Source organism: Pseudorca crassidens, chromosome 9 (genome assembly GCF_039906515.1).
Source record: "Pseudorca crassidens isolate mPseCra1 chromosome 9, mPseCra1.hap1, whole genome shotgun sequence".
Classification (NCBI taxonomy): domain Eukaryota; kingdom Metazoa; phylum Chordata; class Mammalia; order Artiodactyla; family Delphinidae; genus Pseudorca; species Pseudorca crassidens.
Window position 1 is genome coordinate 45,949,746 of NC_090304.1, and position 14,625 is coordinate 45,964,370.

General features: G+C 47.0%; 1 protein-coding gene across 2 annotated transcripts in view; it reads right to left on the reverse strand.

Moving 5' to 3' along the window:
- Positions 1 to 3,572: 3,572 nt before the first annotated feature.
- SWAP70 (switching B cell complex subunit SWAP70) overlaps positions 3,573 to 14,625 on the reverse strand; it is a 79,246-nt gene continuing 68,193 nt past the window's right edge. For both annotated transcript variants that reach the window (XM_067749934.1, XM_067749933.1), the window contains exons 8-12: positions 13,611 to 13,718; positions 11,859 to 12,025; positions 6,190 to 6,388; positions 5,141 to 5,237; positions 3,573 to 4,783 (exon numbers count right to left, since the gene is read on the reverse strand). In XM_067749934.1, the coding sequence (XP_067606035.1) occupies positions 4,677 to 4,783; positions 5,141 to 5,237; positions 6,190 to 6,388; positions 11,859 to 12,025; positions 13,611 to 13,718 (678 nt within the window). In that variant the 3' untranslated portion in view covers positions 3,573 to 4,676. The remainder of the gene's footprint in view (positions 4,784 to 5,140; positions 5,238 to 6,189; positions 6,389 to 11,858; positions 12,026 to 13,610; positions 13,719 to 14,625) is intronic.

Consider the following 14,625-nt stretch of genomic DNA (forward strand, 5'->3'; position numbering starts at 1 on the left):
CCTAGCCCCGGGGCCCCCTAGGGATGAAGGAACAAGACAAAACCCCAGAAGAACTAAGTGGGGGTAGGCAATTTACCCGAAACAAAGAGTTCAGAGTAATGATCGTAAAGATGATCAAAGAACTCGGTGGAGAATGGATGCACAGAGCGGGAAATTAGAAGCTTTTAATAAAGCGTTAGAAAATATAAAGAACAACCAGAGATGAAGAATACAATAACTGAAATGAAAAATACACTAGAAGGAATCAATAGTAGACTCAGTGATACAGAGGAACAGGTCAGTGAGCTGGAAGACAAGAGTAGTGGAAATCACTGCTACAGAACCAAAGAAGAATGAAAAGAAATGAGGACAGTGTAGGAGATCTCTAGGAAAACATCAAATGCACTAATAGTCACATGATAGCGGTCCAAGAAGGAGAAGAGGAGAGAAAGGGCCTGAGAAAATATTTGAAGAGATAATAGCTGAAAACTTCCCTAACCTGGGAAAGGAAACAATCACCCAAGTCCAGGAGGCGCAGAGAGTCCCATACAGGATGAACCCAAAGAGGAACACACCAAGACACATTGTAATTTAGAGACCCATTGTGGGCTGCTGGTCAAAGCAGAGAGTGCTGGTTAAGGGGAAGAGGCTGGGTGATACGGGACAGGAAATGAGAGATTCAGATGGGGAAGAAGGGCAGGCTGCGGGGCTCAGGGCTGAACAGAATGGGGGTTGCTAGACAAAGCTTCCCTCTCCCACTCATCACGTCCCGCTGGCCCTCAACCGGGCCCTGAGGACTGCTGTTGAGGAGGTGGACGTAAACAGTGAGGAAGGCCTTCATTCCTGTGGGTGCACAGCCCTGAGAGTCAGTGTGCTGCATCTACGTGGTAGAGGTGGAAAAGGAATCTCAGGCTAACCCTGGATGGAATTTAGTGTCCACCACAGATTCACCCACTACCCAAGGCCAAAGACTCAGCAACCTCAGAAAGGTCAATGGAAGCTGAGCACACGACTAGGAGGGGTCAGGGCCACTCCTGAGTGGTGAAGCAGGGACACGCAACCAGCTGCGTGATGGGAGATAGAAAAAACTGAGATTAAAAACGTATGACATCAACTGTATTTAAAGGACCCAGCAGGGGGCAGGTGCTGTCATGAACCACATCCTGGAAGAGGGGCAGCTGTTCCTGGGTAGATTTGGCCCATCCCCTTCCAGGTCCTTCTGTGCAAAGTTGAGGGCTTTGGACCAGCTGACCCCTAGGGACTAGCCAGTCCAGCATTCTAGAGGCACTAGTTACAAAGAGCAAACTACAAATCTTGAGTGTAAAGCTGATATATTTTACTTAGGTAACCGCTGCCCATTTCCAGCGTCCCAGAAGGTTCACTTGTTTCCAGTCAATAACCACCCTTCCCACCCCCAGCTAACCATAATTCTGACTTCGAAATCCACAGATTAGCTCTGCCGGTTCTGGAAATTAATATAAATGGAATCAAACAGTATTTTCTCTGTGTTTGGCTTCTTTGCTCAACATAATGTCTGTGAGATTCATCCAAGTTGCTGCATCTCTCAGTGACACTCTTTTTAAATAAAGTATGGTCTCCTTGGTCTGAATATACCATATTCATTGATCTGTTCTCTGCTGATGAGCACTTTGGTTGTTGCTGGTTTGGGTCATCCTGAATGAAGCTGCTGTGAACCTCCTTGCAGGGCCTTCCTGTGGACACCTGCCTCATTTCCCTTGGGGGAGCCGCTGGCCCATAGGGTAGGTGTTGTCTTTAGCTTGAGTAGATATCACCATACGGCTTCCTAAAGTTGAGGGGTGACTTTTACAGGTCTCAAAATGAATATCAAAATAAGGCAGGAAGTAGAGGGAGAGCAAGAGGAAAGAAACAGATAGACCTTAAAGTATTCCCAAGACTGATTCTTTCAGTAAATGTTGAGCCCCTACTAGGAACTGGTAACAGCTGGGCCGCGCCTCTTCCCCACTTCCCGTGGCCTGGCGTCACCTGATCCCTGCTCCACTAGGGCAGCGATGCCTTGCTGGCACGACCCTGAAGGCACGACGGAGGCTCTGCCAAGTGTAACAGGCACCAGTGCTCCGTGAGGTACATCACCAGCCAGGCCGTAAATCTGAACACTCATCCCCCACCAGCTGCCGAATGGTTCCGACAGCCCCTCCCCGTGCTCAGCCACTCACATGAAGAGATCAAGGTCACGGCAGCTTTACATTTCACGCCCCAGCAACCTGCATCCCAGGGAGACTTTAAAGCATATCCAAAGCAATTCCCTTTGCACCTATGCTGAAAAGGCATTTACAACGTTCCTGAAGCACGACGCCCCGCACGGGGTGAGCCAAGGCTCCCGCCCTCTGCTCTCTGCCTGCTCACAGAGCACGCGGCCACTCTCCCCCCACATGCGCCCCAGTTACACCAAAGAGGTCACTCCTGCTGCTCCTCCTGGGGAAACCCTGACTCTAAGAGACTGTTGTGCTCCGAACCTCGATCTTGCCTTTCTGCAGAGAAGGTTTTCTCCACCTCAGCACTAGTCACATGTTAGGCCATGTTAAGTCTTTGTTACAGGGACCGTCCCGTGAATCGTAGGACGTTTAGTAGCATCTCTGGCCTCTACGTGTAGATGCCAGTAACAAACCCAGGAGTGACAATTAAAATGTCTCCAGACACTGCCCCTCCAGATTTCTGCTTGGGGGGTTCAGGGAGTATCATCCCTGGTTGAGAACCACTGCAGTAGAGAAAGAAGTTAGGGACTTCCCTGGTGGTCCAGTGGTAAAGAATCTGCCTTCCAATGCAGGGGACACGGGTTTGACCCCTGGTCAGGGAACTGTGATCCCACATACTGCAGGGCAACTAAGCCCGCGTGCCACAACTACTGAGCTCGTGCGCCTCAACTAGAGAGCCTGTGTGCTGCAAACTACAGGGCCCACGCACCCTGGAGCCTGCGCACCACAACTAGAGAAGAGAAAAAACCCGCACGCTACAGCTAGAGAGAAGCCCGCGAGCCGCATCTAGCAAGGAGCCCGAGCATCACAACGAAGGTCCCGCGTGCTGCAACTAAGACCCGACGCAGAAAAAAAAAAAAGTTAAAAAAACACCAGCCAGTGTGTTCTCTCCTCTAGAAGGAAATGATCAGTTTTCCAAGACAATCACGCTGGACTGAGTGGGCCTGCTTAATCCACAAGAGGCGTTTTAATCTTGGCAACTGTGTAAAACCAAAACAAAAAAAACCACACGGTTTACTCTGGTAAAACTGAAAGAAAAACTAAGAGGCATAAAAAGAAAATTCGGGAAAGCAGAGGTAAGAGGATTTGGAGGGCACAGCAACAATGAGGGAGAAATCATCTTTGTAAATTCCCGTTTGTGAGCTGACACATCCACCACGGTTTCCCACATGAGTGACTCAAATGCCAAATTGGAGGCCATAGCTAACTTCATGATAGCACTGGTTTGGGGGCTCCAAACTGCAAACCCAGTGTTTTCAGGAAGTGTCCCTAAATCCAAGTTCATCTCATTATATGAAAACATGCACACATACACACAACCTTACTCTCCTGTCCTGTCAAATCAGACAGTTGAAAATGTATGCTCTTCTGGTATTTTTTTATTTTCTTACTGATTCCATTTTACTAAAACAAACAAAAACCATACAAAACACTTTTAATATACCTTAGAAAATTAGCAAAAAAATTAAGTTCAGCATATTACATTGTACAACATTTAGGTAAGAATGTTTGAAAATTATAAATATTTTGTTCCTTCTCAACATAGCACGTCACAAAAATACATTTTAAAACTTTTTTCATGAATGATTCCTAGAAATGATCATATCCCTATTTATCAAGGAAAAGGTCTGATTAGGACAAGCATTCACGGACACCTGAAATGTTCTGTACAGTAACTACAAAAGTAAAACCAAGGGGTCTGCCGGCACTTGGACAGTTGAAACCATTTTAAATATTAGGAGGAATTCAGTTAGTATCAAGACATCATTCCAAATGGGATTTACTTAGTTCATCTCTGTGCTGTCCTTGACTCGTAAGTATCTATCTCAGCCAAAGCACTGTTTGAAAGACTTCTGCCTCCTTGAGATAGCGCCGCTGGGGCCAGGATGCCAACCGGTCACACTGCATGAACCTGCACAACCAGAGACACAGACGGCAACCGCTTAGTCAGAACGACGGCCACGTGTGAGAGAAACGCCTTCTCCAGTAGAGCATCCGTGGTCACAGGCAGTCCACGTCAACTGCGGGCCACGGCGAGCAGGCTGGCCCATCTAGTTTAGGAACAAGCACTCGGAGGAGGAAGAACAACGGCCCGGCCCGCAGAGGTTCTGGTAGCCGGTGAGCTGAGCGCCGCTCGCTGCCAGCCACACGCCGCGGGTCGATGAGGACGCCACTGCGCTGTCCGAGCGCTGGCCCCACCGGCAATCTGAGGGAGCTAACGGGAACTTTCAGAAGCTGAAGTTTTCAGAGAAAGGGTAAATAAAGAGCTTGACGATGCTGACGTTTTTTTTCTTTTCAGGTAAGCCCTTCTTTACAGGCAGATCAGTAAGAAGCCTTCCTTAGTATACTGACCAGGAGGCACTGAAAGAAGAAGAGTTAGAAGCAGCAAAGCCAGGTCCTTTTGTCTTTAGCATAAAGCTTTCCAGTTATACTCAGAACCTACATAACTGACATGACTTCTGCTCACTCCGTGGCCTTCTTTCCTTTCCAGCTCTTCTCTCTCTCTTCAAGTTCTGCCTGGGTGAAAGCTGCAGGGCCCCAGTTAGTGATCAGGTGAGGGTTTTTTGAACCTAAGAGACAAACATGCATTAAACATAGGAAGTCTTATATTCTTCAATTAACATTATCATTTTTCCACAGACAAAGGAGTAACTTTTCTACGTTATTTCTTCTCTGAGGAACATCCATAAAGGTTATACCAGCCAAAACAACTAGAAGATGTATACAAAGGGGATTAACCAGGACTTCTTATCTATCAGAGGGCAAGTGATTATTCAAGAGAAATTTACTGTAAACAGCTGGGTTTCTGTATATTTGGGCTGAGGAAGTTTGTTTTTTGGGGTTTTATTTTTAGCACAATTCAAGTACACAAATAAAACAGAAAAATAAATTGACTAAATATCTGATTACTTCAAAGAATGTGTTACCTGGTTCTATCAATCGAATTAACCCTTCATGCTGGGCCACTCTGTCCTTCCAGCTCTTGGTCTTGTTAGTTGCCATCTCCAGCTTCTTTTTAACTCCCTAGAACAAAAGCAGATTTTAGACTATGCAAACACACAGGTAGTTTAAGAGTCAAATAACAATGATTAGGCACTTACTATACACTAGTGGATTATCTCATTAAATCATCACAGCCATAAGAAGCACGAAATATTATTATCCCGTTTTACAGATGTGGAAACTAGGATTCAGAGCAGTTAAGTAACCTGCCCGAGGTCACACAGAGGACGTAATTCGCACTAATTACAGATGAATATATAAGACCCTTGTGTGCCAGTTCCGGCTTACTGCCGCTCGGCTCCAAACCCACCCTTCGCTGTCTTGCCTGTGCCGTTAGGCTAACGTTCCCTCGACAGCTGGCACCACTTAAGCTTCGTTAGTGGAAGGGCTGGCGGGACACTGCAGGAGGCTCCACTGTGCTCTGCGCAGCAGCTCCTGCGGCTAGTGGGACACCCATGGTGCTCACACCAGTGGGTTTTAGCGGCACCTCCGCTGTGGGCAGCTTCCACCAGTGCCCCAGAGGGTGGCTTCCCAGTCTCAGCACCTCACTGAGCTTTTCTGCCACCCAGTGGGCGAAGGCCATGCCCTCTCCAAGAAGGACTGGCTCACAGCACTGGGCTAAGGGAGCAAAGTGGATGTGTTCCTCCCCTGGGCGCTCTGCCTCAGCCCTAGAGGCAGTGGCTGCTTCCTGTGTCTGCCCTTCCTGCAGCTCAGAGTTTTCTTTGCTGCTCAGGAGGTAATCCCCTGTTAGAGTTAATAGTCGTTTATATTAAACCTTCCCTGTTCATATTGCCGGCGTAGTTTCAGTCTCTTGATTGGACTCCAACTGTTACACCCCATCGCCTGTAAAAAAATTCCTACCTACAGCTAAACACAATTCTTACACCGCTTCTTACAGTAAAGCAAATATCCTGTTGCTTTAAATGTTTAAGAATATTTAAATGCACGTGTTTGCAGGGCTGGGTTTAATGACCTCGTACTGCTCAAGTGCTTGCTTCCGCTCAAGCTCCAGCTGTTGCAGCTGCTCCACGGCTTCCTGCAGGGCCTGTTCTTTGACGGCGCGCTGGTTCTCCAGCTCCTGCTTCTCCGCCTCCGTGGTGCGAATGGCCTGCTGCTGCTCCAAGTGCCACTTCTCCAGCTCGGCCCTCTTGGACGACTCTTCCTCCAGCAACCTGCGATGCGAGCTCGGCGTCAGACCCGCCCGGTCACCGCCCCTGACCCAGCAGATGTCGGAGCACGCCAGAGCCGCAGAGAAGCCTGGGGGTCATCTAACCCACCGCTCATTTCACAAGAGGGAAACTAGATTCACAAAGTGGCTAAGGTGACTCATGAGTCCTGCTCCAAGCTCTGTTTCACCCTTTTATGAAAAAAAAATGGCAGTAAAAATAACATGCGTTGAAGGCTTAACGGGCCAAGAAGGAAGTGTGTTTTCTCAATTAATCCTCACAATAAACTTAAGTACTATTATTATTCCGTTCAGAGATGAAAAAAGTGAGGCACAAAGGCTAAGTGACCTGCAGGGCCGTGTTTTGAAATTTGCCGGGTTGCTACAACATTAAAACATTTTTTATCTAGTGAAGACCTATCACCAAGGAAAAAGCTGACTAATGAAAGCAAGAGAAGAAGGAGCTGACAAAAGGTAGAGTGAGCAGACACCATTTCCTAACGAAGCGCTGCCTGTCAGGCTCTTCACCTTCCTTGCTGCTAACCTCCACAATTCTGCAAGGTGTTATTATCCCTGCAGATGAAGTCAAAGGGTTTAAAAGTATGACGCACAGGTAAGTAATGGATTTCAACCCAGGCCTGTGTGACTTCAAAATGTTATCTTTTAATAACAGGCTACCTATCTGAGAATATCCAGCTATGCCAGTATTTAATAAATAAATTAACGTGCAGCCCCACCTGTACACAAAGTGTAGACAATGTGGTTAGATGCCAGCCCAGGACGGGATGCATCTCTACCGGCTTGACCATCAGAATTATGGTAACAAGCCACACGGCAGGCCAGTAACTACTACCCAAGAGCATTTGCGCTTCTAAAACCGACAACAGCAGAAGTAACGTAACAGACTCCACAGCCCCTATCTGACTACTCCAATCCCCATCCCCAGTCCCACACCGTTGTAAGAATTCCCTCTACAACATCCTACAGGGTTGTTCTCCAGTTCTGTGTGATGGGCCACGCTTCACAAACCGGGTCAGTTTATTTCTGGCAGCCTTGATTCTTAGAAAGTTCTTTCTCAAGTAAGATGAGCTCTCCCATCTCCTACCCCGGGTTCCACCAAGGGCCAGTCTGCACCCTCTGAGACGTCCCTCGGAGTGTGACATCCACAGTGAACACATCACTGCCAACGTGGGCTGACCAGTGCAGAGTGGACTCACTTACTCAGTGTGTATATATTCCACACTGTCCATGTGCTTTTCTAGGCACAGGGGATACAACAGTGAATGAGACCGGAAGGATTCTTCATCCTAGTGGTGAAAGTCTGGAGGGGAAGGGACATTTGCAGGAGGTTAGGCTGCCCAGCCTGAATCCCATTCACGTGTCTAGGGATGTCTTGATGGAAGCCACTGACACAAAGGAGCAGAGACAGTGAAGAATTTATCTTTTGGTGGCAGCAACATCTAGTGTCAAGTGATGGCAGGAGCAATGGGGACAACTGACTGACCGACCCACGGTGCCAATGTCGACATCAGCAGCACCCTCGCTGGGCTCTTGCCGTGGCCTGGTCAGGGCTGCTCAGCCTCCCTTGATTCCTGCCTGTGTTCAAGGCCTGGCCACCTGCCTTTCTGTGGAATTGGTGAGTTTCTCAAGAACCTTCCAACAAATGCTTTTATTGCTTTAGCTAACCCAAGTTGGTTTCTGTGGTTTACAAACAAGACTCCTGACTAAAGACTTGAACCTCTCTGTGCCTCAGTTTCTTCATTTATAAAAAAGGAATAGGAACTATACCTACCACCAAAGGTTTGCTGATCCATTAAACGTGATAATGCAAGTAAGGTACTTAGAGCAGTGCCTACCATGTCGTAAGTGCTGAATAAATATCAGTTCATATTATTACGGTGGGACTATTACCTCACTTGCTCCAAACACTTCATGAAGGCTGCCTGAGAGTATATGAGGTTCTTGGCAATCAATCATATCAGGGAAGTAAAACCCTGAATCTTTTCAAATGAGCTGCTATTAAGCCAAGTACCCTGGATCCTGTACTTGTTCTGCTGATATTTTAAATAATCTTCTTGCTCTAAAACCACCATTCCAGCCTGTCAGCACCTTTTCTGAATGCTTATTTGACATTCTATACGTTGCATATCTTCCCCCTCTGCAGATGAGCTAAAGGAACAGAAACCAACATACCCCGAGTGACCACCAAATCCAGACGTTACACGAAACTCTTTGCAAGCATCCCCTCCCTTACCCTTCACAACAACCCTACGAGCTTATCGTATAGATAAGGAAATGAAGGCTGCAAGAAATGAACTAACTTTTCTAAAATTACACAGCTAGGAAGTACCAGGGCTGGGAATCAAACCCAGACCTCACACCAGGGCTCAGCGCCAACCTGCCTTCAAATACATGAAGAGTATTATCGCATGGAAGAGACTGTTGTTCCACATGGCCCCATGCATAGAACCTGGCTCCATTCGTTCAAAAAAGACTCCTTGGGCACTTACTGTGTGCCATGCACTGTACTAGTTGCTGGGAATACAGACCTAAGGTACGCTCCTAGGCCTCACAGACACAAAAATTTAGTGGGTGGAAGTTATAACCGGACAGACTATGGCTCCGTCTCAAGAACTTTCCAATGATTGAGTTGTCCAAATGTTAAATGAACAGTTTCCTTCTGAGTTCCCATTCAGGAGAGGATAGATAACCTTCAGGATTACACATTTTTTAAAAAAAACTTCAATTTTAGTGGGGAAAAAAACCCCCAACAAGATCCAGATGGCTCAAGTCAAAGTTCTTGTATTTAAACAATTTACTATAAAAAATATCTCTGGGAAAATTTAAGACACTGACAGAGAAGGCACCATCCATTGGAAGAACAATGAGATGCCAAACGTTCGAAGAATGACTTGCTATTGCTTAAAGAAAGGACAGAGGCTAACTAAAAAGCCCTCTAGGGCTTCCCTGGTGGTGCAGTGGTTGAGAATCTGCCTGCCAATGCAGGGACACAGGTTCCAGCCCTGGTCCAGAAGATCCCACATGCCGCGGAGCAACTAAGTCCATGCTCCACAACTACTGAGCCTGCGCTCTAGAGTTCACAAGCCACAACTACTGAGCCCACGTGCCACAACTACTGAAGCCCACGCGCCTAGAACCCGTGCTCCGCAACAAGAGAAGCCACCGCAATGAGAAGCCCACATACCGCAACAAAGAGTAGCCCCCGCTCACCGCAACTAGAGAAAGCCCGCACACAGCCAAAAATAAAAATAAATTAAAAAAATAATAAAAGCCCTGTATATACACCCTCAGCCTAAGATTATATTACAGTTCATTAGTACCAGACTTAAATGTTTCTATCTCAACTCCACGATGACTTCCCTTGATTTCCTACCCAGAAAGGCCTACCCTGAGTGGGAGCAAGGAGAAAGCCCCCGTTGCCAATCTGACAAAATGTCCCTCTGGGGCTTCCCTGGTGGCGCAGTGGTTGAGAGTCTGCTTGCCGATGCAGGGCACACGGGTTCGTGCCCGGGTCCGGGAAGATCCCACATGCCACGGAGCGGCTGGGCCCGTGAGCCATGGCTGCTGAGCCTGCGCGTCCAGAGCCTGTGCTCCGCAACGGGAGAGGCCACAACAGTGAGAGGCCCGCGTAACGCAAAAAAAAAAAAAAAAATGTCCCTCTGAATCAGGCCCAGCCTCCTGTGACTTCGGGAAAGAGATGGACTCGCCTCACTTAAAAATGACCACTAGAGGGCGCGAACCTGTCCACTTCAAGTTCCAAAAACTAAAGTCAAGTTCCAAAAACTAAGGTAAAAGAACAATTTAGAGTAGTAAAATTCATAAAATGGCCTTATATACCCCAAGAAAAACTAGTTAGTTTTTGTGCAGTAATATCAGCTTATTGGAGCAGAGCTGTATGTAGTAGTTATATTTGCATTTAAAAGGTTGGAACCATTTACTTAAATCAGAGTGTACAAAATAATTAGCCAGAGCATTTTTTTTTTTTTTTTTTTTTTTTTTTGGCCGCATTGCACAGCATGCAGAGATCTTAGTTCACCGACCAGGGATAGAACCCGTGTCCCCTGCAGTGGAAGCACAGAGTCCTAACCACTAGATCGCCAGGGAATTCCCTAGCGAGAGCTTTTTAAATAACAATATTCATGCCTGGGCTCCTATCCACAGATATTTTTTTTTTTTTTTTTGCGGTACGCGGGCCTCTCACTGCTGTGGCCTCTCCCGTCGCGAAGCACAGGCTCCGGACGCGCAGGCCCAGCGGCCATGGCCCACGGGCCCAGCCGCCCCGCGGCACGCGGGATCCTCCCGGACCGGGGCACGAACCCGCGTCCCCTGCATCGGCAGGCGGACTCCCAACCACTGCGCCACCAGGGAAGCCCTCCACAGATATTTTGATTTACTAAATTTGTGACAGGCCCTACATGAGTATTTTTTAAAAGGTTTATAGGGGATGATGATATTTACCACTGGTTAAAAACTACTGGCATCAATTATCCAAAACTGTCTTATTCAAAACATCACTCATTCTATAAACATGAAATAACTAATACTTTAATAAATTTCTGGAGTTATCTGGTTTCCTTTATGATCTAATCTCTGCCGTGTCATAATTAACCTCCCTCACAGCTTCAGAGAAGTAAATATATATAACATATCTCACCTGTGAATTCTCTGCACAAGGTGATCTATAAACTCTTGACACATCACAAATGATAAGGAGGTTCAAAAACGTCTAATGTCCCTTAGAATGTCTCTCTTTGCAAGTCACATGGGACCAAACCTTCCCATGCAGTGGATGGTGTGCTAACATCACTGCCCAATAACAACAGGGTGGTGGTTCCCATCCTCTGGTTAACACCATGGTGAACACACACTTGTGGGACCCATAAATGCCAGGCAATGTGCTAGGCATTTAATTTTCTATTTAGAAGATAATTTTTTCCTTAATAGAATCAACCTTTTCAAAACCTAATTCATTTATTTTTAAGTCATTTTTGGCAACATACATAACAAAGAAACCTCCTTCTTTCTTTCCTCCTGAAGATTAAAAGAACATCTGTTGCTGCTCCACGTGTGGCATGGCAGCTATGGAAAATGTACCCCAGCTCATCCCACAAGTGCTCCTAAAACAGGGGGCGTAGCTTAAAGCACAAGATATGCCTGCACTGACCAGCTGGGGAAACAGTTTTTAGCGCTGCATCCCCTGACATGACATCTTAAAGAAAGCAAATGCGGAAGCAAGTTAGAAACTGGGAGAGGGTAGCTGAGCCCTGTCTTTAGCCCTATAAGCAAGGGTCTCCCAGCGGCCCAGACTGGGAATAAATAGCCCAGCCAGCCAAGCCCCCAGGGTCTCTCCAATCTGTCAGAGACCCCTCCCTCTCCAGCAGAGTTAGTCATTCCTAGAAAGTGTATGAGGAGTCCAGGCAAAGCACATAAAGCACAGAGGATGAGGCGATCGGCACCTGGCCTGAAGCTTCCGCACAGTCTCTTCATCTTGCCGGGCCTGCCTCTCATCCTCGAGAGCCTCCTGCAGCTTTAGGTACATGTCTTCCAGCTCCCGGACCCGCTGCAAATACTGTTCCAGTTCAGAGGATTTCTGGGCAACCTGTTCTTCCATCTGCTGCCTGATCTGACGGTATAAAAGAGTCATGTTTAAACTCAGGTTGACTTCGCCCTCAGGGAAAGCCTCCCGCTCCACCACCACCCTGAGTGAAGCCGCAGCACAGCCCACAGCCGCAGCCCATCAGGGTGGACAGGGCCCGTCCTTCACTCCCCGAAGACCGAGGAAGCAAGAGCACCAAACCCAATGCCAAGACCCAAGACCACAACCAAAGAGTCTGGGTCCACAAACTACACCCGAAACGCTGTTCTCCTGCCCTGGTATATTTCTCATCCCTTTCACTCCACATTTCAGACTCAAGAAAAAAATATTTCCCTGTATAATTTCTCTTTAAACTCCTTTCTGTCTTAAAATCACCATCTTTCTACCAAGAGTCTCCTCTAAAGAGAATGAACCTTTTCCCAGTCAGAACAGCCGAAGGGTTAAAATAAGGGGGAAAGGAAAGACTGGCCTGCAGTGAGCCCTTCTGCACTTACCTGGCTGCCCAGCACCCCGTCCTTTCTCCCTCTCTAGGGCACCTCTGGCCCCAGGGGGACCTCAAGCACTTAATTAGTGTTCTAACACATTTATGGTTTCTCCATTCTAGCTAAAAGAGCTTTGAATCTCTGCCTTATAAGTTAAAAGACAAGGACATCCTAAATGCAATAACATACACATTAGCATACGTCTCTGCAGTTTATAAGACACTTTTACTTGCATTAGCTTAGTTCACCCTCATAAGGGTCATGAAGGATCATACGACTATCCCCCTAATTTGAAGAAGAGAAACAAGTTATTCATCAGCAGGAGCAGAGGACACAAACCCAGATCTTCTGGCCACGAGGGCAGCACCCCCCATGTCATACATGCCTTCTTCTCGCGACACAAACACGTCCACTTCAAGTCTGAGCAACAAAAAGGTGCTAAAGGGAACGTCACAGCACCTATTTAATAGGCCCTGGGCCCAGCCCTCTCCCACACACTGCAACTCATGTGAGGAGACCTGTGTTCCAACTAACCAGCTCGCTGCCTGAAGCAACCTGGACCTTGGGTCTCTTGGGGATGAGAACCTCTAATCAGATGATGAGTCAGAGCTGCCAAGAGCGGCAGGCCAGCGTTCACGTGTTCTCCTGACTTCAGAACCCTCACTCTGCTCATGACAGAGGTGCAACGTCATGGAACTTATGCTTACTTTTTCCGTAGCTATTTATTTTCCAAGGCAAGACTCTGAAGGCTGAAAGGGATGCTATTAATAATTGTACCAGGATGGCAGGGACTGTCCCAAGCAAACCAGGAACTTTAGTCCTCCTACCCACAGTACTTACCATCCCATTCCATAAATTTCTACTTGGGGGTCTTGAATGCAAGGTTTACCTTTATATCCTTGGCATGGTACCTGGCATATAGAAGGTGCTCAATAAACCGATAATGAATGAATAACTTCCCCAGGAGCCCACTGCAAGTCAGCAACAGAGCCAAGCTGGCAAGATGATCTCACTCTAGCCTCCCAGCTCTTCACCCTCCACCAACCCAGGCAGGCTTTTGCCCCTCTGCCGACCGGGGCTGGCTCTGTGAGTTAAGGCCACAGCAGCACCTCTGGGCATGCGATACTCACAAGCTTCTCCCGCTCCAGCTCCGTGCTGAACCTGGCCTGTAGTTCCACTTGAGTCTGAAGGCGCTTCTTTTCTTCTTCTGCTGCCCGAGATGCTGCTTCTTCTAGTTTCTACCCAAAAACCCATCCACAGAAAAGCAGGGAATATTACAATGGAAGTGTATTTGGAGAGAAATGGTCACACTTAAACATTATGGAGGAAGTCAAACATTCTCAGTGTTCAATAAAGACCGAATAAAACTTGTAGATCCACTGGAATTCCATTCCAACAATTTTCCCAGTCAACATACAAAACAAATTAGGTAAATGAATGATTCCTCATAACTCTGAACAACATTTTGCCAAGAAAATTTTAGTACAGTCATTAAGTTAAATTCACTTGCAAATGCATTCATGAGGTAGGAATCTATTTCTTGAGCTTGTCCTATACAGTTTTGTCATCTTAACATTATTCCTTAAAACTTTATCAGAGCTCAACTTCCCAAAGGGTGCATGAGGAACTCCACAGACCCTTTCCCTGGCAAAACAACATTTAGAAGAAAAGCAAAAACAACCATTTAAAGTCTCTGGGAATTATCCTAAAAGCATACAGCAAACGGAGAACACTTAGCAAGAAAATCAACTGAATCTCAGCAAGAATAGTGAAAGCCTATGGCATGTGAGCCACGGTGCAGCCCCCTCTCTGCCTACTGCTCCCCCGACATGGCAGTGGAAGGAGGCTCTACCCCATGGCCGTGGAACCAAGAACATAAGCCTCCCTCTCTCCTCAGTTTCCAATCTAGGGCTAAGGTATCTCACAGGAGGGTGCAGACAAAAAAATGTTGCTTGCCGTTCCAATAAACAAAGAACATTGCCCACCATCAAGCCATCAGCCACTGCAGCTGTCCCAACAGTGCACCCTGGGAGGAATTCAGGATGGAGGAAAACAGGATCCTGGCCCTAGATAGTTAAGATGCATATCTAAGAAATAATTTTAATGAGCTCAGATTTGCATCTTCCCATACATTGAAAAGCACTA